The sequence below is a fragment of the Oryzias latipes genome, chromosome 22, assembly GCF_053564925.1.
Source record: "Oryzias latipes strain Hd-rR chromosome 22, Olatipes_Hd-rR_3.1".
Lineage (NCBI taxonomy): Eukaryota > Metazoa > Chordata > Actinopteri > Beloniformes > Adrianichthyidae > Oryzias > Oryzias latipes.
This window is the reverse complement of record NC_136258.1, coordinates 21,529,721-21,551,915: the sequence shown is the minus strand read 5'-3', so window position 1 is coordinate 21,551,915 and position 22,195 is coordinate 21,529,721. Positions and strand designations below refer to the sequence as shown.

The following is a 22,195-nucleotide window of genomic DNA, read 5'->3' as shown; positions in this document are numbered from 1 at the left end:
CACCATAGTTACCCCAGCTTCAACTTCTAGCAGCTAGTCTGACAATAAGTCTGTCCAAAGAGGAATGTTTTCAGTCTAACTTTGAATGTAGAAACTGAGTCGGCCTCTCTTACATGAGCTGGGAGTTTATTCCATAAGACAGGGGCGTGGTGGCTAAACGCTCTACCTCCAACCGTACTTTTACTAATTCTAGGAACCACAAACAGTCCTGCATTTTGCGAGCGAAGTGTTCTCAATGGATGGTAAGGGACTATGAGGTCCTTAATATAGGACGGGGCCATTCCATGTAAGGCCTTATAGGTTAACAGGAGGATCTTGAACTTGATTCTGGATTGAAGTGCCCTAACCCCAAAGATAAACTTAGGTAACATAAACTCAGGGGACCGGAAACCACACAAGACAAGCCGACACTAAGGGCTCAGAGAGAGTTCCTTGGATGCAGTCAGTGCTGAATAACATAGTGCAGGCAGCTGTGACTGCTCCAAGAATCACCAGGAGAATGGGTGGAGTCACAGTCAGCCTGTGCAAAAACCAGAGAAAGCAAAAATGAGCAATAACAAAACCAAACCAGAAAATCATCACTATTTCCAACACTAGATATATCCAAAACATTTTTTTTCCAATATATACTGTACTTAAAAAATTGAATGTTTTTTTACATGACAGCTTCATTTGAACATCAACAACATATAAGTCACTCTAATGGTCACTTATAGCGTTCTGCTTTGTTCTGACAGATAGCAGAAACGATCTTTGGACCACATCCTAAGGCTCCTACAGAAAAACTGATCATCAGTTTAACATGATGCAACACAAAGAGGCATTAAAAGTGTTATTTTTCCTTTAAAAAAAAACACAAAATCAATATTTTAAAGACAAATTCAAATGGGTGTTACTTTTTTTCATTTTTTATTTGTTCATTTCAACCATTTTCCTTTGACATTTTACCTTTAAGACAAAAAAAAATAGTTAAATTGGTGGCCCTATTCAGAATAAAAACCAACCACTGAAAAATTTGATGACTCATGAAAACTGTAAATTCAACCAGGGAGACGCTTGTTTTCTTCGCCTCTTGTTCTCAGAAAAAAGAAGCTGCAAGTTACACGTCAGCCTCCAGCAAACCTTTGTAAGTTTATCATTTTCATTCTAATTTTTACAGATAAATAACCAAAATTGACTTTATTCCAAAAATGAAATAAAATGTTTAGATTGTTTAAATATATTTTATTTGTGCTCATTGAATTTTTATGAATTGTTTTAAACAAGGCAGACAAAAACAAATAACTTAAAACTATTTAAAAACATTTTTTTACTTGATTTCTGTTAAAGTCTTGTTGATTGTCTTACTTCAAACTTTCATCTAATATTCCTTCCTACCATTTTGTTATGACTTGTAACTTTTTAAAGTATTTGGATCATAACAGATTTGTGTCGAGTAAAGACTTGTCAATGAAATGCAACAAAAGTTTGTTTTAGTTGTATTTTAAAAGAAAATATAACACCCAAAGGTCTTTCAAAGACTGGATGCCATTATTTTTAACAAAAATGATGAACCTATTTCAGACATGTAGGAAAGAATATCTCCTTTTTTTGTGAGGTTTTGTCTCAGCGATTAGATGAAATGTCAGTGCACAAAAAAATGTCTATGATTTCACAAGTGAAACAAATCTTGGTGTTTAAAGGGGATTGTTGGTTCCTTCACAATTTATAAGTTCGGTTTCTGTAAAGGAACACACAAATCCAAGCAAAACAATAAAGAAAACTCACACTTTTTATTTCTGTATTATTGTACATTTATGAAAAATTGATTGTGTTCTTTAAGCTGGCATGACAGCTAAAGATGTTGAAAATGTAACTTTTCAACATAGTTATGAAATTAATGTTCAGGAGGAATCTACCTCTCTGGAAACAGTGAGGAATGAAGATGTTTGAAGAGCCGATAGGCCCTCAAGCATGATTTGTTGCATAACAAGAACACGCTGAAATCCATTTTTGTACATTTAATTCGTTTGAAGGAGAACAGACACAACCTCCATTGTTGGGACCATAGTGCTGTGTAAGAAGAGGAAACATAAGAGACCTATTCCCTTTTTAATTTGAAATGCCACAATTGATGGAAAAGCGTGTGCACTGAAAAAAGAAAATAGTGAATTCAATTTAAATGAGTTGCTTAAATGAATCTCTGTGCCACCATTCTAAAAAACATACCTTCTGTCTTTCACAGTTGAAGTGTTCAGATGAACATTACAGACTGTTCTCATTCTTTTAATGGAGCAGCTAACAGCCAAATACTTGTATGCCCTACTGTGGCAGAACCCTGTATGTATAAAAAAAATCTGTCTGACTTGGAGGCACTCAGTTTGTTTTTCTCTGCTGATCTACACTACAATGTCTGCTAAACTCAAATTTATCATTCAGTTATAATGAGCTGAGACATTAAAGATCCACTCCAATGAAAATTGCGTATTTGTGGAGGACAGATATTACAAAAATTTAGCCCAAATACATCAAGTTTCAGCACGTTCCTTTATTCAAATTCTGCTGAATTTGGAGCAGACAAACTTAAAAAGAACTCATTTGTCACATAGAAAATACCATAAGCTTTTTGCTCCAAGCTCTCAGCAACGGGGAGTGGGGGTGGGGTTGCTCCATGCCAACGCTCCCACAACTCAGAGGCAAATTTCTACAGAACTACTGCCGCTCTGCAGAAACTGTGTCCTAGAAAATGACACGTTTTTTGATTTTGGCTAAAAGTAGCATAATCATGATAAAAGGTCCCTGCAAACTCTTACTATATATCAAAAAAAGGATTGAAGCGGATTTTTAACCACATCCATTTATTTTTCAAGGGTCACACAAATGGGCATGGCATTTCCTTGGACTTCCTTGTTTAGCAGGTTTCAATTGGGAAACCAATTCTGGTTAGGGAATTCTGGAGGCCCCATAAAAGCAAGGATACTTAATTGCTTGCAAGTAAACTGAAAATATCGTTGACTGAATGAATGTTGGCTAGTTTTTGAAATGATAAAACAAACGAATGATTCAATGAAAGCCTTGTTTTTTATCAGACAGGAAGCACCAACGTTAAAATCAAAACTAGATATTTAACTGCATGTTCATTCCTGATTTTGTTACAGGTTGGAAACATTCTCAGTATGAAAAAGACAAAAAGCACAATTGTGATTCTTCTCTTCATTGTTGCATACTTCTTAATTTTCATAAACATATTGCCACCTAAATCTAGATGGGTATTCCCAGAAGTAAAGCTTGTCCTGCAGCCAGTTCCTGCAGTTTTGACGTCCCAGCAGAGCATCACTCCCCTCACCAACACCAAACACTTTTTGGTATCAGCTTTCATGGATCAGAGAAGGACGGGTTTTGACGCCCGCATCATTGGAATATTCAGGAGAGACTCCATCCATCCTCTTCACTGTATTTTCTTCTGTGCTGGATTCTTTAGTAAAACCACATCCGCCTCTGTTCTAGTGCACTCAGATCACTTTGGTTTTCCCTTTGGAGCTACAGATGTTCTGTGTCGCATACCTGAAAGCTGTAATGCAACTCACGTGACACTTCTGACCAAACAAAATCCTGTTAATATATCTGACCAACTTTGGCTGCCAATAAGAAACAGAAAGACCCACAACAAGGAGACCAGACTGAACTTCACTGTCTGCATTTCTACCCTCTTTGGAGATTACAATAATGTGCTTCAGTTTACACAAAGTCTGGAGATGTACAAGTAAGTAATTTTTAAACTAATCCACAATCTTTAGCTCAAGTAGGACTTGATCTTTTGGTCCAGCTGTGATTGTCTCTTTGTTTGAGTCTTAACTGCCTCTTCACAAAGCTCCTACAGCCTGCTTTTTGCTGTCTGCTGTTTCGAAACTAGCGGTTTCATAAATCCTCTGGTTCCAAGAGGCAGAATTCTGATTATCAAACATCCAAATAGGTATACGTCTTTAATTTTTTATGCTACGTTCAAATCAGGCATTTGAGAGACTACTTCCAATAGAAAACTCAATGTAAGGGTGCATTTTGGCCTTCTGCATTCAAAATTCTCAAGTTCACGTGGCACTACAAAAGTTTTGAAGTCAGTTTTCAGGCTCCATGTACAAAACACGTGACCAATCATGGACTCGATTTCGGTAGTGACCTATGCAGAGTTTTTTTTTAACCACAGAAGTGCCAACCATTTGAAAATCGATCAAGAGGGAGTTTGTGCCCAGACGGAATCATATGACAACAAGTCTTTTATATATTGGAATAAAGCTGTGAGAGAAAAATCCAAGAGGAAAATTTGTGAGATTTGTCCCGCTTTGACTTTTGCACCAAGCCTCTTTCAACTGTGAGTACATGTACTAGTATCAAGTAGCAATAGACCTGTGTGAACACCATTTGTTAAAATGCACGTTTAGCAGCCTATTGAGCGCGCCACACATGCCTGGTAGCTTTACAAGGACTAGTGAGATAAAAACCACCAGCCTCCTCTTGCGTCATGGATAGTTGATGTGTCCAGCTGCAAAAGGTCTGGCCGGGCAAAACACCTTCCTGTTCCTTAGAATGAAAAAAATATCAACCAAATTCAAAGACCAGTTAATCAATTTCCTTTTCAGACTATATAGTACACAGGAATGGGAGAAAGACAGGACAAACATCCTGGGAGTGACATAGATGGAGAGAGATGAAGTGTGTCTGACTCTAACAAGACCAAAAGGAGGGTCTTGTCAAATTAAAGCATTTTAAATGATCACGCAAAAATGTAATTCCTCTCAAAATGATGACAAAGCTTGAATCATTTATCCCAGGTTGCTCGGGGTGAACAGAGTGGTGATCTACAACACCAACTGTGGTCCTGATCTGGACCGTCTTCTGAAGAGCTATAGCCAGGAAGGTTTTGTTGAAATTGTTCCATGGCCCATCAATCAGTACCTGAATCCATCCAGAGGCTGGAACTTCAAAGAACATGGAGGAGACCTGCACTATTTTGGTCAGATCATCACCCTCAATGACTGCATCTATAGATCCATGGAGCGTTCACGCTACGTCCTGCTGAATGACATAGATGAGATCATAATGCCATACCAACATGACAACCTGAACTCTATGATGGATATGCTGCAATCACAGCATTCAAATGTAAGTCATTCAATATATGTATGTAAATGTAAAAGACAACATTACTACTATCAATTCATGGCAAACTCTTGCTGTTCTGTAGGTAGCAGAGTTTCTCATTGAAAACCACATCTTTTCCAAGAAACACTTTGAACCAAGTGGAAGATTTCATCTTCCTAGGTGGAACAAGGTGCCAGGAGTTAACATTTTGGAGCACATCTACAGAGAAGACCCAGACAGGAATTTTTATCACCCACTTAAGATAATAGTTCAGCCAAGGTAAGCTTTGTTTATTTATAGATATGAAGTCTATTTTCTTTGGTGATAAGTAAGTGATAACCATATATTATAAGCAGACGCAAAAAAAATGTCTAGAATGTGTAAAATATGTTAATGTATAAATACATTGGTTGCGTACACCAAGTACTGCAAAAAACTGTATCCAGAATTGTGGGGCTGTCTGGTCAATCTTTAACCTTGTCCTTTGGGGAATCTGGAGATATTATTCTTTAGCTCAACCAATACAGCCAGACTTTTTTCAGATTTACTATGAAAGATACTATCTCCCGGATTGGCATCCGTGCTTCAGTCTATAGAAGAAGCCAGAATGGGGCACATACAAATGGACAGCAAAAAGAATGAGATACAGTTTATTGTGTGAAAATTGTGTCCTGCAAACCTGATCAACTCTACGCGAAGGAAATGTGCATGAGGCACATGGTGGTCACACTTAATAAAACAAAATGGCACGTTTCAGAGTGGCCTTTTATTGTGGCCATTCTAAGACAGACCTGTGCAATAATCATGCTGTCTAATCAGCATCTGGACATGGCACACCTGTGAGGTGGAAGAAATTATCTCAGCAAGGGAGAAGTGCTCACTATCACAGATTTAGAGACATTTGTGAACAATATTTGAGAAGAATTGTGATTTTATGTTTATAGAAAATGTTTCAGATCTTTGCGTTACTCTCATTGCAAATGGGAGCATAAACAAAAGTTTGTTCAGTTTGTTCACCACTTAAAAAACAAGACAGACAAACTGAGCAGATTGAAACCTTGGCCAAGTATAAAATAAGACAGGGAAGCAACTGTCCTGGAATCAGACGCCCCTTGCCAAAAGCGGTCTCACCAAATCCAAACTGAAGAACAAATGAAGCTCACAAATCAAGACTGCTGAAGCCCAACCCCAAGCTATCATATGCATAATAAAGAAAATGCTCTCTTCAGGAGCCACATGCAAAAAAGTCTAATTAAGATTGAATGAGTTTCTTTTTTTCCCGATTTTTTTCACATTGAACAAAAGAAACAAAATTTGTATCTAGATCTTCATCTTTTGATTGTTATTACTTCAGTCTAGAGTTGTCTGAATAATATTTGAGGGTATTCTTTGCTTCAAAAGATAACGATGGTGTCCCTGTGTGGGGCTAGTTTATCAATACAACATGTAAAGAATTAATAACATTTTAAGCAGGTTCGATTGAAGTCAGTTCTTTAGATGCACTCATACAATTTCATTTTTATGTGACTGTTTCTTGTCTAACAGGTTGGTGGAACAGACATCAGTGCATGAAGTCTTAAAAAAGTTTGGACAGCGGTTCAAAGTTCCAATGGGGGTTTGTCGCATCATTTACATCCGTGTGGCCCTGCGAGGATCCCTGAAGCTGGAGCAACTTCATGAGGACAAACGACTGTGGGACTTCCAGGAAAAACTGATTCCTAACGTGGATAAGGCTCTGCGGAGAGCAGGACTGCTGAGGGAGGAGGAGGAGCAGAGTTGAGGGAACAGACAAAAAACGTTGTGCTTTTCCGATTCGTACTCATGGATAGCTCTTCTGTTTCATTTTAAATATGGTTGTGGGGAAAAAGTGTGTTAAACTGCAAGGCAGGGGTTATGGCTTAATAAATATAACAAATAAAGGAAACATAAACTGAAGAACTTCTCTGCATCTGAATGTGTGCAAAACATTTTTACAACTGCAAACATGATAGTCATCTGAAAGGTCAAGAGTAGTAAAGTTTCCTAAATAATCATTACAAACTTTTGAGCTACAAAACAAAAGGGATTTGTAATGACACTCTTGATTAAACAATAACTGTTTACTCCTGTTGTGAGTTCATTCTGTAAATATCTATTTAGAGTAACTAAGTAACTAAATACACCAACTGGTGCAGCTCGGACACATCCTCAGTGATGAACCCAGGGTCTTGGGGTGTTTCGGGTCTTAGATCATCATACACCCTCACCTGGGCGACCCAGCTGGGGGTGATCAGTCCCCAGCTTGTGTCCGAGCAGCACTACACCACGAATCTGCCCTCTTGATCCACAGCCACCTAGAGGCTCTTTCTGCTGCCTCACTGATGGTTTTGGTGGCTTTTCTCTCCTGCAACCCTCGGGTGCCCAGGAGCTTGAGTACTCGGTGCAGGGATTGCCCTGGGAAACCCCTGCAGCCCACTTCAAATGGCTCACAACGTGCCCTCCAGGCACTCATCTTACAAGCCTCCACCAGTTCCAAGTATTTGGCCCTCTTCCTCTCGTTAGCCTCGCACATCCGATCTTCTGTGAGTTCCAGCAGCACCACTTGCTTTGTGGCGTCCGATGTTAAAACCAAGTCTGGCCTGAGGGAAGTCTCTGCAATGTGCTCTGGAAACTTAAGCTTTCTCCCCAGGTCCACCTGTAAACTCCAGTCATAAGCTGAGGCTAGCAGCCCAGTTGAGGTCTTACGCTCTGCTTGTGGTTTCTCTCCTGCCCTGACAAAAGTAATGTTGTGCTTCTCTGGGAGCTGGTGTTTGCTTTGCTGAATTCCTGTACAGATGGTGGCAGCCACTGCCCTCAAAACCTGGTCATGTGCATTGCTACTGCTTTGTTGTAACGTTCTTCTTCCACCTCTGTACGGATCTCTTCCTGCACCAGCTGCCGTCTGTCCCTCCCTTTGGCTCTGTCGAATTTTGGTCTTGTGTGGCTTCCAAGACCTGCTCTACCCACTGCCACGTTGCCAAGCAATACACTGTGTCTCAGCCTGGCTTCTGCGCAAGCAACTGCATCTTGAGCCTGCCACTTCCTTCCTGTTCGCACCATGATGCCTGCAGAGGAGACTCTGGTGTCCTTCGAGTCTCTATACAGTAGCACCTCTCTGGCTCTGGTGACTTTGAATTCTTCTATCAGGCTGGTGAAGGGGAGTTGCCGCTTGTTGGAACGGCCATAAAGAGTTATACTGCTTAAACTCCTTGGCAGACCCAGCCATCTGCGCAGAAACTGTGTGATGCTACGTTCAAAGCTCTCCACGCTGGAAATTGGAACTCCATATATCAGTAATGGCCACAAGAGTCTCGGTAGAATTCCATACTGATATATCCATGCTTTGAACTTTCCTGGAAGAACTGACTTATCCACTACTAATAGCCAGTTTTTCAGCTCCTTGTGGGTTGACTCTACTGCTGCCTTATCCTTCAGTGTAGCGTCAAAGACTCTCCCCAGGCTCTTCACCGGTTGTTCTGACACTGAGGGAATTAGGACTCCATCCAAGCGGAAACGGAACTTCTCCACCACTTTTCCTTTCCTCAGAACAAGGGACCTTGATTTAGCTGGCTTAAACATCATTCTTGCCCAAGCCATAAGCCTCTCGAGCCCTTGGAGGAGCCAACGACATCCTGCCACTGATGTGGATGTGACAGTCAAATCATCCATGAAGGCACGAATTGGTGGTTGGCGTGTGCCTGATCTGGATAGTGGACCCCGACATTCTGTTTCAGCTGCTTTGACCGGCATGTTAATCGCAAGGGCAAACAGCACCCCGGATATGGTACAACCCGTGATGATGCCTTTCTGCAGACAGTGCCATGCGGATGTTACTGAGCCTGAGGTGAATCGCAGACAAAAACTGCTATAGTAATCCTGTACCAGATCTCTGATCTTCTCTGGAACATGATATGTCAACAGGGCCATTGCCACCACCTTGTGCGGAATGGATCCATAGGCATTAGCAAGATCAAGCTAAATGACTGACAGATCTCCTTGATTTTCTCTTGCCTCTCGGACCAACTGGGTAACAACTCCTGTATGCTCTAAGCAGCCTGGCATGCCTGGAACCCCACCCTTCTGCACTGTGGTGTCAATGTACTGATTTCTCAGGAGGAACTCAGTCAGCCTGCTTGCAAAAACCTTAAAGAAAACCTTGCCTTCCACACTGAGCAAAGAAATGGTGCGGAACTGTGTGATGTCACTATCATTCTCTTCCTTCGGAATCCAGACACCTTCTGCATGTCTCCAACGCCTGGGTATCTTTCCTCTCCGCCACACTGATCTGATGATTCTCCACAGCCTTGCCAATAGTTTTGGGCGGCTTTTATACACTCTGTATGGCACTCCGCTGGGCCCAGGGGCCGCACCAGCCCGCGCCGCTTTAATTGATTCTCTCACTTCGGCCATGGTGGGTTCTTTGGTGTTAAAATGGATAGAAGGCTCTTGAGGTCTGATAAGCTCCCTACAGGGTGGGAGATTTTCCTCCCTTCTCTCGTCCCTGTAGGTATCAATAAGGTGCTGGTTAATTTCCTCCTCTGAGCACACAAGACTCCCGCTGTCCTTCTGTCCTAGCAGCTTTTTGGTAAATCCAAATGGATTTGCTATAAAAGCAGTCCGCTTGCGAGCTTTCTCTCTGGCTCTTCTCCTATGACATTCAGCACGTCTTAGGGAGATGAGCTTCTCAAGATGACCCGGAGCTCAGTCAGGGCGGGTTTCTCCTCCTCTCTTGCATTCATAAACTGTTGCTTTAGGGCCTTCAGCTCTTTCCTTAGCTTGCCAATCTCAGCCTCACGCCGGTTTGGGCGAGTCGGGTGCCTCACCTTCGGTTGTTTGATGCCAAACCTCTCTGCACCAATGTTGATAATCAGCGTACACATCCACTGTAGACGCTGATCAACTCCTCCTCTCGTCGTTGCTTCTAGGGCTGCATCCACGTCGTCATCAAACTGCCGCCACTCAGTCTCCTTGTTTGCGGCAGGCCATAAGACTCGACGGTGTTCAGATGGTCTGCTAGATGCAGGATGCAGGGCTTGGAGGTTCTGGTCGCTGTGGGGTGATTCCGGGACCTGCTCCTCCTCCGCCTTACCAGAAGTAGTGCTATGCACTGTCTCTGTGCGTTGCCTTGCTTTCTTACCCCTTGTGCAGCCCATCTTGGCCTGGTGAATCTTCAGACCCCTCAAGTTCTTACAGGACTTGCCGCAAAAGCAGGTTGCTCTCATTGTCGATAATCCAATGCTAGTATCTTGTACCGGGAAATCCGTCCGTGTGAGGAGCTCATCCTCCCCCCCTCTCGGGCACCTCTGGGGGTTTCTTTCTTTAGGGTTATTCGTAGCTTAGTGTGGGTGCTCCCTCACGGGAGCTGCAGCTCGGGATGCTACCCCTAACTGCCCCTGTTGCCGTCTCTCCGTGCTGTCCACTGTCTCTCCAGTTGTCTCCACCCTATTTGTGGTCGTCATCCAGCCTTTCCTGGACGTCACTGGTCAGGCCAGATAAAAGTAACTAAATACACCAACTGGTGCAGCTCGGACACATCCTCAGTGATGAACCCATGGTCTTGGGGTGTTTCGGGTCTTAGATCATCATACACCCTCACCTGGGCGACCCAGCTGGGGGTGATCAGTCCCCAGCTTGTGTCCGAGCAGCGCTACGCCACGAATCCTCCCTCTTGATCCATAGCCACCTAGAGGCTCTTTCTGCTGCCTCACTGATGGTTTTGGTGGCTTTTCTCTCCTGCAACCCTCGGATGCCCAGGAGCTTGAGTACTCGGTGCAGGGATTGCCCTGGGAAACCCCTGCAGCCCACTTCAAATGGCTCACAACGTGCCCTCCGGAATCAGAGAATGTAACACCTCAAATGCTGAGTTGGACCAGAATGTCTCTAGGTTCAGAGGAGCAGTAGAATAGACTAAAGAAAATAAATAACCACAGACCACAATAATGATTTTTAACTTTTAACTTATTTATAAATGGATGATAATTAACAAAAATACATTTTGCTTGTTGTTAACAATCTACAGCAACCACAAAATAAAGGGATTTTAAAACAGAAACGTCTCGGCGTTGGTAGAACCGACGTGCGTCTCTGCGTGGTGCGTTCACTGAGCTTCGGACATTAGCGAAACCCAAACAGCGCAACTCAGTGCGATTCTATATGGTTGTGTCAGTTTTCTACAGACCGCAGCAAAAACAAAGCAGTTTGTCAGAGAAATGTTGTAAATGTCGAATTAAATTAAATTAAATTAAATGAATTATAAATTGATAGGTTTTTCTAGTGTTCTGCAGGCAGAGACGCTCGTCGGCCCTGGGTCTGTTGTGCGCGGCTTTAAGGAAATAAAGGGAGGGAGGGCTGGAGCACGAGACGGAATTAAGGCGTTTGAGAAGCTTAGATCCACTAACAAAAAGTTAACTAAAAAAAACACCTTTGGGGAATGTTTTCTTCTGCTGTTTTTAACCACCAAATAAAGTGGTAGAAACAGTCCCTTTCTCGTCTCAGTGCAGGAAAGGGAGAGAGCGACGCTCCAGTATTTTCTTCATTACTATCTTGTAATCACGAGAAAACATTAAAATAAAGTAGTGCAGGCCGTTTTCGGCTCCCGTAATTAAAACATAACATCGTGCGTTTAACCAGATAGCCACAAAGGAGGGGTCAAAGAGCCGCATGTGGCTGCGGAACCTCAGATCCTTGCAGATCCTTGTTAGACCTTCTCAGCGCTGAATATTTTAATTTTAAAAATGTTTGTGAAAAATGCAGAATCAGCGAGCTTCTGCAGCAAGGATTCCCCATGTATGTTGATGGATGCAAAAATCCTGGAAATCCTGGAACATATTGAAAAGTTCAAGGAGCTGATGGACCAAAAGTCATAGGTGGAAAAAGCTGAAAACGCGGAACATTTTAATAGTTGAATGGTTAAAATAGATGAAAATTTGTTTTTGTTAAGCAGCAAAAAATGGCGAAAGATTCTATAACAAACAAATAAATAAATAAATAAATAAATAAATAAATAAATAAATAAATAAATAAATAAATAAATAAATAAATAAATAGAAACAGGAAAACAACTGGTGGAATGCTTTATAGTATTAAATTAATGCTTTGTAGCATTCATCCAACAAATCTACAACCTGTTTTAATCTCAACAATGAGATGGAATTCGTTAAAACTATCAAGTAAAATTTTTTTTGAATAGGTTAATATAAATTTTATTTGGCCAGATTTACGTTTTAGTTCATTTTTATAAAGAGGATATATTTTTTTTGTCTCTATCAGTTTTGTTCACACAAAAAAACCTCTAGGAATGTAAACTAACTGCAGGAGAGTCAGGTTTCAGTATTGCCCCTCCCTGTCCCATCATGACAGAGTACAAGTTACTCCAAAAAGACAGATGAACTGGTTTGGGTGAACTTCACAGCTGTGACCTCTACCAGAAAGAACATATTTGCATGATTTAAGGCTGTGAGCCAAGCCTTCCCCACCAGCATCAGTGTCCAACATCACAAATGATCTCCTACAAGAGGCCTGGCAGAACTATGGTCCAGGTTTCACATGGGGGCCAAACTGGAATAAAAGTTATTCATCATCCTTGATATTGTCTTTTTTTTTATTATTATTTTTTGTCTCCCTAGTGCTAAAAAGAACTTGATCTTTGTTTGCACTCATGTGGTGTTGGAAAATTTGTTGCTTTTCTGTTGTTCCTCGTCGTTTTCCGAGTCGGATAGGCATTTTTCCAATTATTCCAACACCACATGAAGGAAGCATTTCTTTAAGTTTGCATATTTCACTGAGGAACATCCATTGGTGCAATTGGCAGAATTTATTGAATTTTCATATGAATTATGTCATTATAACCTAAACCTGCTGAGTTGAGGGATGACCTTTTGGCCCAATTCCCTCATGGTCATTCTGTAAACCAACGCATACTAAATAACTATGGCCTGAATCTCATCAGAAATTATTGCCGTCTATCTGAGTCCAGGTCTTGATGCAGGTTTGGGTCTTATTTGCAAAGGGAGGTGCAATATCAATGTGTACCCCATTATATATTGATGGAATTTTATCCATTAGGTCAATGACAAAAATACTTTTTGTGAACATATGTTCAGTTGGTGTTCAATTTACTTTCAAGTACTATGTTGCATGAATTACATATTCAATTGATCCTACCTAAAACCGTGTCAAACTATATATGTTTTTAAAAAAATATTGCAATTTAGAAAAATTTCCGCCTCATTGAAATTCAGGTCGAAAAGATGTTAAATATTTCTGCCAATAGGTGTCGCTAAAACAACACTTTATTTATTTATAACTAACACATTTTATGTTTTTGCATTAAAAGTTCCCTTTGAGAAACAAAGAAATAAATACAAGTGAAAGTACAAGTGTGTATTTTCAAAAAAAATTCCTATTGTGTATTCCAAAACAAAAAGTTTCATTGGAGATAAAGCAGTGCGCTCAGAAATAAAGCCAACAGTTGAAAGTGGAGTCACTCAAAACCGAGTAGACGCTCGTCCTCTTCCTGCACCTCCTCAGAATAAAAAAGGTGTTGCAAGCCACACGTCAGCCTCCAGCCAACCTTTGTAAGTTTTGCACTTTTTCTTTAATATATTTTAAAAATATATAACCGAAATTGAAATTGTCATTATTAGTAATGTTTGCCGTTTTTCTCCTCCAAGTTGCAAATGTAATACTTCAAAATAATTTAAACATATTTTAGAGTATTTCTTGGTATTTTTTTTAACAATTTTTTAACTTTGACGTTTTAAAAAACGAAGGTATAAAACGAAATAACCTAAAAACTAAAAAATGTTCATTTATTCATTCATTCATTCATCTTCTTCCGTTTGTTACCTTTGGTCACGGGGCTCTAAAAAATATAACAAACGAAATAATTTTGTGGATTAAATGTTAAATGTTATCACTGAAGTACAGTAAAGTTGTATTTTAAAAGAAAATGTAACACACAAAGGTCCTTTGACGAGTGGATGTTAACATTTAAACACAAACTTGAACTTAATCCAGACATTTATAGGGGGGGGGTCTCCTGTTTTTGTGTTTTTTTTTTTGAAAAGTTTATTTAAAGATTTTAATTTTTTTTATAGAAACACACATACATACAGTATTAAAAGCAACTTTAGAACTGTACAGTTGTAGAAGGAAAAAAAAAACAAGTATACACATATTTATGTACATATTAATGCCTATACAAATAAAAGTAAAATAAAACCGGCCAACCAGTGGCATGTGAAACAAAACTTGCATATAGATTTCACTTGGCAAATTTTTATAAAACAGACAACAACCACAGCTGTTTTATGTGACACTAAAGCAAACAAACATAATGCATTCAGTAGCCTTAAACAGGATACACAGCAAAAATAAGTGGCTCTGTGTTTCTCTATCACGCCAAGAGGATATGGATGCAAATACTGTTCCCTCCATCCCCCTACACTTTTTTTCTTTTTTATTCCCTTTTTTCTTTGTAACTATCGCTACAGTCGGCTACCAGTTGGCCTACTCTATCTGTGAGTTAGCGTTCTTGATTTTGTTATTTTCCATCCATTTTCTCAACCGACTGTATCCCTTTTGGAGTCTCTGTGCTGCTGGAGCCTTTCTTTCATCATTCTCTTATTATCATCTCTTTTTTTGACGAACGTGGACTTTTTTTTTTACACCTAATTCACCTGCTGCTCTCTTTTCCCACCACTTCAGGGTCCGCTACATTGTTTATTCGATCAGCTTGTTGTTGCCTGACAACAGAAATATGGTATCAAGATAATTTCTCTTTTTTTAGTTTAAAACACATTTAATAAAAAAAAAAAATAAACAGAAACATGACAAGACCATAGGAGCAACATAAAAGGCGACAAAGTAGAACAGATGACCTGACAAGGTAAAACGGAAATCTAGACACTTAATTGCACTGGGAAATGAAAACAACTGTGGATGATCAACATGATCCTGGAGTGACTGATAGGGCAGCAACTCCAAACATGACCAAAACTAAGAACACAAGCACAGAATCTTTACATGGCACCAGACCGAAACACTACGTTTAACGATTGCAATCCACCCGATAAGCATGAAAATAATATACAACACCTTCATCTCTGTTGCCAAAAAGATGTACAATTAAAGACAATTCAATTAGAACTAGTTCAATGAAATTTATTGATGGGTCCTTGAATATCTACATACATGGATATATTCTCATCTCTTTCTGAAAAAAAAAGGATCAGAATTTTTTTTTTATTTGTTCATTCCTTGTGTTTCTTGCCTGCATCAGTTTGTTAGTCCCTCACTTTTTGTCAGTAAAAATAAAAGTTTGTTAAAAATGTAGGTGCAGCACTAATGTTTGAGCTTACACTCACAAGTTTAGCTGGGTACTTGGAAAGAAAAGACATCATAATAATGCTACTTTACTGAGCACAAGAATTGTGCACAATATTGTTTTATAAGCAGAAACTGGAGATTTGACTTGAGAATTAAGAATTGGGACTATGTGAATATTAGCAATTTATTTTTGTTCTGTTTTTCTTTTCTCTGCAGGACATCACTGCAGGGCTAAAGGTTTTCTTTGCACTGATTTTGTAGAGACACGAAAATCCTGTTTTGTGTTCATGTAAGCTGTTAAAAAATAGTTAAATGACAGTTTGATTTGAATCTTAATTATCACCAAATATTTGTAGCTTCACAAACACATTAAATGCAGAGGCTTCAGGCTTGACTTAGACTTGCAAAAAGACACTTGTGAGCATATCAGGTATTTGACTCTCTGGGATTTCTGTTGTAGACCCTGACAGCTTAGCTCCTGGAAACTAAAGGGTCAGGGTCTTTTGCGCCTGGGAGAGTTGGGGCTCGCAGGCAAGCACCTGTTGCCAACGCCCATGGGCCAAAGTTGGGTCCAGCCTGGAGAGACGTCGTGGGATCACTCTCCCATGGGCCCAAACGTACAGGAGAGCATGATAGGGGCCGGTGCAATGTGTTTTGGGTGGTAGTCGAAAGCAGGTTCCTCTGTATAGCCTGAACCCCGGTCACCTGACAAGAACAAGGATCCCTAATTGCTTGAAAGTCAACAGAAAGTGTTCCTGACTGAAAGGGTGTTGACTTGTTTTTGCAAAGATAAAACAAAAGAAGAACTCCTCAGCTTTTGTGGAGTCTCTAGAAAGCTCTAGAAAGGTGTCTCATGTTGTGGTAGGATTATTTTTAACACTAGGCTTGTTCTTCAACTGCATGTTTGTTCTTGATTCTGTTCCAGGTCGGAAACCTTTTCAGCATCAATGGAAATAAGAAAATCCCGAGCAGTGATTTTTCTCCTTATGCTGGCATACTTACTCATTACGGTCTTTGTCACATCACCATCTAATACAAGCTGGATTGTCCCAAAGCCAAAGCCATTTAAGCTTCCATTTCTGACGTCCCAGCAGAGCATCACTCCCCTCACCAACACCAAACACTTTTTGGTATCAGCTTTCATGGATCAGAGAAGGAAGGGTTTTGACGTCCGCATCATTGGAATATTCAGGAGAGATTCCATCCATCCTCTTCACTGCATTTTCTTCTGTGGTGGATTGTTCAGTGAAACCACGCCCGCTTCTTTTCTATCACACTTTGCTCACTTTGGTTATCCCTTTGGACCTGTAGATGTTCTGTGTAGCATACCTGAAAGCTGTAAAGCAACTCATGTGACTCTTCTGACCAAACAAAATCCTGTTAATATATCTGACCAACTTTGGCTGCCAATAAGAAACAGAAAGACCCACAACAAGGAGACCAGAATGAACTTCACTGTCTGCATTTCTACCCTCTTTGGAGATTACAACAATGTGCTTCAGTTTACACAAAGTCTGGAGATGTACAAGTAAGAAAAGCTGTTTGTAAGGGCTAAAAGGACATAAATGAAACGGATTCCAGTATATTTAATAAGGAATTGTTGTTTTTTGCAGGTTGCTTGGTGTGAACAGAGTGGTGATCTACAACAACAGCTGTGGTCCTGAACTTACGCGTCTCCTAAATGGTTACAGTCAGGAAGGTTTTGTTGAAATTATACAATGGCCCATCAACAAGTACCTCAATCCATCCAGAGGCTGGAGAGTTCGAGTACATAAAGGAGACCTGCAGTATTTTGGTCAGATCGTCACCCTCAATGAGTGCATCTATAGATCCATGGAGCGTTCACGCTACGTCCTGCTGAATGATATAGATGAGATCATAATGCCATACCAACACGACAACCTGAACTCTATGATGGAAGCACTGCAACCAAAATATTCAAAAGTAAGTTAATCCACAAATAAATTATAGAGCAAGTCAATATTTACTCCAAACTTTCTATTTACATTAACTCTTCATCTTCTGTAGGTAGCAGAGTTCCGCCTTGAAAGCCACGTCTTTCCCAATAAATATTTTGAGCCAAGTGGAAGATTTCATCTTCCTCAATGGAGCAATGTGTCAGGAACTAACATTCTGGAGCACATCTACAGAGAAGACCCAGACAGGAAGAAGTTCCTTCATTACAAGATGATAGTTCAGCCAAAGTAAGCTGATGTTTTTCTCATTCAAACCTGAAAGCCAATGAAACTGTGGCAGAAACATGAAAATAAAAGGTTATTGCAGTAATTAACTCTTGCCGTGAAAGCGTCAAAATACTCAAATTGTTCCGCCTTCAACACAGATAAAACTCATTCTACTGAGGGTAATATTAGCCCTTGGCCTATAATGTTTTTTAGTCTTTCTGTGACCCCTGCAGGTGGAATCCATTTGAATTAAAAAATACTCAGAAATTAAAGACCCAAAGAGTATTTTTAACGTGTTCTTGTAGCATTTTTTGGATGAAATATAGAAGGAAAACAAAGCTTAAAATTTATTTTCTGAGTATTTCTTTAGTTAAATCAATGTGAATCAGGAGCAGATGAAATAATGTAGTTTAAGAATTATGTTAATTAAGTTGTAATGTAGAAGCTACAATCACCGGGCTGCAAACTTCCTGCTCCACCCCATTTTGATCCTTCCACTTGTAGAGAAACAGATCTATGTACGTCTTCATTTACCTCGTCTGAGCTGGCATCTGGCTCAAAAGTGTACAGCTGGATAGCTCCAATATTTCTCAGGATTTTTGTTGCACTGCTAAAGTTAGGTTGGGGTTGTGAGCAGCTATAAGCAAGAGTTAGACTCTAACTCAAGCTTATAGCTGCTCTAACTTTAGAGTGTGTAAACAGATGGATGGTGAAAAATTGGGGTGGGCTTACTCTACGCCAACAGTTCCATCCACAAATCAAATGTCAATTTATGATGAACTGCTGCTGCCCCGCAGAAACTATGATCTAGAAATGAATGTGTATGTATGTGGATTAATTAGAAGTTGGGGCTGTAAAGGGCCTTCATCAAACAAAATGAATATATGCCATCTACCATTACATTGTTGCAAAAGCACAATTAGCATTCATTTAACAAACAAACTTCTGCTAACCTTCATTGTATCTGTGTAACAGGTTGGTGCAGCAGACCTCTGTGCATGAAGTGCTCAGGAAATTTGGAGGAAGGTATAAAGTTCCATGGAAGCTTTGTCGCTTTATTCATATTCATGTAGCCCGACGTACATCGTTAAAGCTGGAGCAGCTGAATGAGGACAAACGACTGTGGGACTTCCAGGAAAAACTGATTCCCAATGTGGACAAGGCGCTGAAGAGAGCAGGACTGCTGACAGAGAATTAGACACTCTGGAGCATGGCTTTAGCTGTTGGATTACCCCTCTCTGAACAGCAAAAGGGGAAGCTTTATAAAAGTTTGCAGTTGTTTCAGTTAAAATACATGTTTTTTAACATTTCTAAGACTTATCAACTACTGAAATCTAAATCAGGAACAGTATGAGTTGAGTTAAAATAGTCATTCATTGGAAATGGCACAATTTGAGTCCCTCTCTTTTCCTATTTCAAATTTGGTCATCAAAATTTATTATTTTAACAGCTTTATGAATACATTGAAATGGACTCTTTAATAGGTTTTTGAAATAAATAGGAAATCATATGCTTTAATGTTGTTAGGACCCTTAGTCCGGCCTGCATGTTTTTGTTGTGTTGGATGTGTGTGTAGGTGCATTTGTTTGAGTTTTAGCTCCTGCAGAGGTCTAGCTCCTCCATTGCTGTTGACCCCGCCCCCCTGCAGAGCTGAACGAGGCTGCCACTCTCCACTTTTTAACTTGCAATGTTTATTTTCTGTCAAAATTAATACTTACCCATTGATTAAAATAATTTTTTGTTGTTCCTGAGTTACACCCCAACCCCATAGCACAAAGGATTCCCCCCTACCAAATACATGATCCGTAATAGCATTTACATCAGGAGGGGCCAACACTGAAGTCTTATGGACCACTTGACGTCAGAGGGAGGCGGGTCAGTTCTTGCCTTTTTGTGTTTTTTGTCATCTATTTTGTCAAACTGATTTGGTCAAACTCAGTGGCTCAATACTGCAACATAAGAAATAAAATAGACAGCTACTACTTGCAAAAAAGGTTTTTAGTTATTTAAATAAATATTCTTAACTTCATGCATACCATACGATTGCTTTATAGTGTTCAGTAAATGAAGCAGCGATTATCTGAACCCCATCACACTCAACTCCTTGATGTTTTAGTGTAACTGGGTGAACAAACTGTGATGAAGATGAGATTTTAATACTTTGGTTTTTAGACTGTCCAATTATTTTAAAAATGATCTTTTATTACAATCAAAATTATCATACTGCATGCATGCTGAATACGATTTTTGTTCCATATTAAAGATTTGAATGGCCGGGAGGGAATGCTAATGCGACAAAATCCTCTGGTAAAGTCCAGAGTTGAGTGCTTTCTAAAATATGATGACGCTTCCTGAGTGGTGGTGGGTTGCTTGTCTCGGTCTGGGAGTGCTCTCCTGGGGCGGGCCCCCGCGTTGGAATGAGACTATGCACCAAGTGGACATCCCGTAAGAGGTGTGGAATCAACTCACAAGATGCATTTTATTATTTTGTTAATAAAGTTTGTTAAATAGGTGACTTTTACCACACCTCTCATCAGACTTTATATCTCTACACAGACATATAGACATCCCACTCAAACATAGACAGACACATACAATCACTACAGATAGTTGCACTTGAGCAATTCATGTTGTGGTTTACCTGCTGTTGTGGTTGTTTTAGCTCTGGTTTTCTTATGGTTATAAAATTAAATACATAATGCTAAAGGAAAGACCTCACACTTATTTTAAGATTAAGAAACTATTAGTAAATCAGTATCCTTACTTACAAGCCCATCACTGTTTCAACACCGTAATACCAACATTTTCCGACATTATTTACTAAAAATGTAAACAAAAACATAATAATGTTTGTTGACTTCCATAATATTGAGAACTAATGTATATTCAGTGTTTTGATTTGCAATTCTTCAATTAATCTATTTTTTCCCATAAGAATGTGTTTTACCAATTAGTTACATTTTATGTACATGGTTTGGCCCCTTACCAGCTCTCACTTGCAAATGATCCTACTTCAAGCTGAAATTAACAAAGCCTGGAAAATTAGTTATAAATAAACCTTAATGTTGAGGCGACTATTGTAGCCTCCTAAGAAGCCAATGGGTTCAGTTTAGTGTCTGATGAGCTTTTGTCTAGTAGACATGCAGCACGCCATTGTCTATTTGTATTTACAAAAATAAATTGGAGGGACAAAATAATAAATTGACTTTATAGGAGTTGAGGAATATGATTGACCAAGGGCAGAAAAGGGCACTGCAAAGATACCAGTGGCCTGAAAAAATAGCAGTCAACAGAAACAAAAGCCCAAGCTCTCCTCTCCTCCTCCGTCCATTGTGCAGGTAAGCTTATACAACCTTTCACCCAAGTGTCACTATTAACAAATTAAAAAAGGTGAAATGTGCCAAGTCACACAAATGTAGTGTGGAGTTTGTGTGTAAAACGGTTGCAAAAAATTTTATGTGAAAAATTAGAGGGAAAGGTTGCAGGAGTTCATCATAAAACACATCAACAGCATTAGGGCTTTTGCAAAGCAACTCAACATTTGAGGAAAACAGCATGACGTTGTCTTTAATTTTGCTACAAGAGTTCTTTGTTAATAGTTAAAGTTTAATCCAGTATTTTAGGGCAACATCTGGCAGAATTATTTTGAGAACTCAAACATTGTATGTTCAAAAATGCTAAAATTAAATACTAAAACCTTTCTTTGGTAATCTGCAAGGCAGCAGTGACAAAAAGGAGTAAAAGTATTTTGATCTTAGTTAAAACTATCATAAATATTTTTGAAATTGGTTAATATGGCTTGTTAATTAGGTTTTTTTTCTCCATCAGATTTGTTCACAAAAATCCTCCAAAAACTAAAACTCACTGCAGGAGTGTCAGTTTTCAGGACGACCACTCCCTGATCCATCATGAATACACACCAGAGTACAAAGTATGTGCACAAAGACACGGATAACCCAATTTGACTAATCTGCACTGCTCTGACTTCAACCAGAAAGAACATATTTGTATTATTTAAAGCTGTGAGTCAGGCCTTCTCCTCATTAGCATTTTAGAACCCTTTGCAGCCCACGAGTCAAAATAATTTGCCCACCCCTGATCAACAAACAAGTAAAATATCTCTTAAAATCCTGAACCTGAGTAAACCCTTCCCAGAATATCTAAAGCTGTTTTATTTGTTTGGGAGGAGGAATTTCCTCTCTGGTGGAAAATTTGAAACATTGTGTATTGAAAAAAAAAACACGTTTGAGAGTTGGTGTTCAATTGACTCTCACAAACTTATAATATTATAAATAAATCAATACATTTAAAAAAAAACTGTAAAACTATTTGTATTTAAAAAATATTGCAATGAAGAGAAATTTCGACTCACTGAAATTCAAGTTGCAGAATCATCAAGAAGATGTTATTCCACAATCCCCCACTAGATGTCGGACAAAACGATTTTATTTTATTTCCTCTTCTTTTTAGGCTTTTTTAAGGATAAATTCCTTATTATTTAATCTGTCACTAATTGCAACAGAAAAAGTACCGAACTTTCACCGACC

General features: G+C 39.5%; 2 protein-coding genes and 1 pseudogene across 2 annotated transcripts; 2 read left to right on the top strand and 1 right to left on the bottom strand.

Annotated features, from left to right (window-relative positions):
* Positions 1-937: 937 nt before the first annotated feature.
* LOC144989065 (uncharacterized) lies at positions 938-7,053 on the top strand. The gene is made up of 5 exons (XM_078940937.1): positions 938-1,126; positions 3,138-3,742; positions 4,809-5,139; positions 5,222-5,397; positions 6,664-7,053. Exons 1-5 carry the CDS (start codon positions 1,019-1,021, stop codon positions 6,896-6,898), a joined length of 1,455 nt encoding a protein of 484 aa, XP_078797063.1. The 5' UTR covers positions 938-1,018; the 3' UTR covers positions 6,899-7,053.
* Positions 7,054-7,387: 334 nt separating this feature from the next.
* LOC144989100 (uncharacterized) lies at positions 7,388-10,455 on the bottom strand (annotated as a pseudogene).
* Positions 10,456-13,581: 3,126 nt separating this feature from the next.
* LOC111946857 (uncharacterized) lies at positions 13,582-20,354 on the top strand. Its single transcript, XM_023951843.2, has 5 exons — positions 13,582-13,712; positions 16,391-16,993; positions 17,079-17,409; positions 17,494-17,669; positions 18,624-20,354. Exons 2-5 carry the CDS (start codon positions 16,413-16,415, stop codon positions 18,844-18,846), a joined length of 1,311 nt encoding a protein of 436 aa, XP_023807611.2. The 5' UTR covers positions 13,582-13,712; positions 16,391-16,412; the 3' UTR covers positions 18,847-20,354.
* The last annotated feature ends 1,841 nt before the right edge of the window (positions 20,355-22,195 follow it).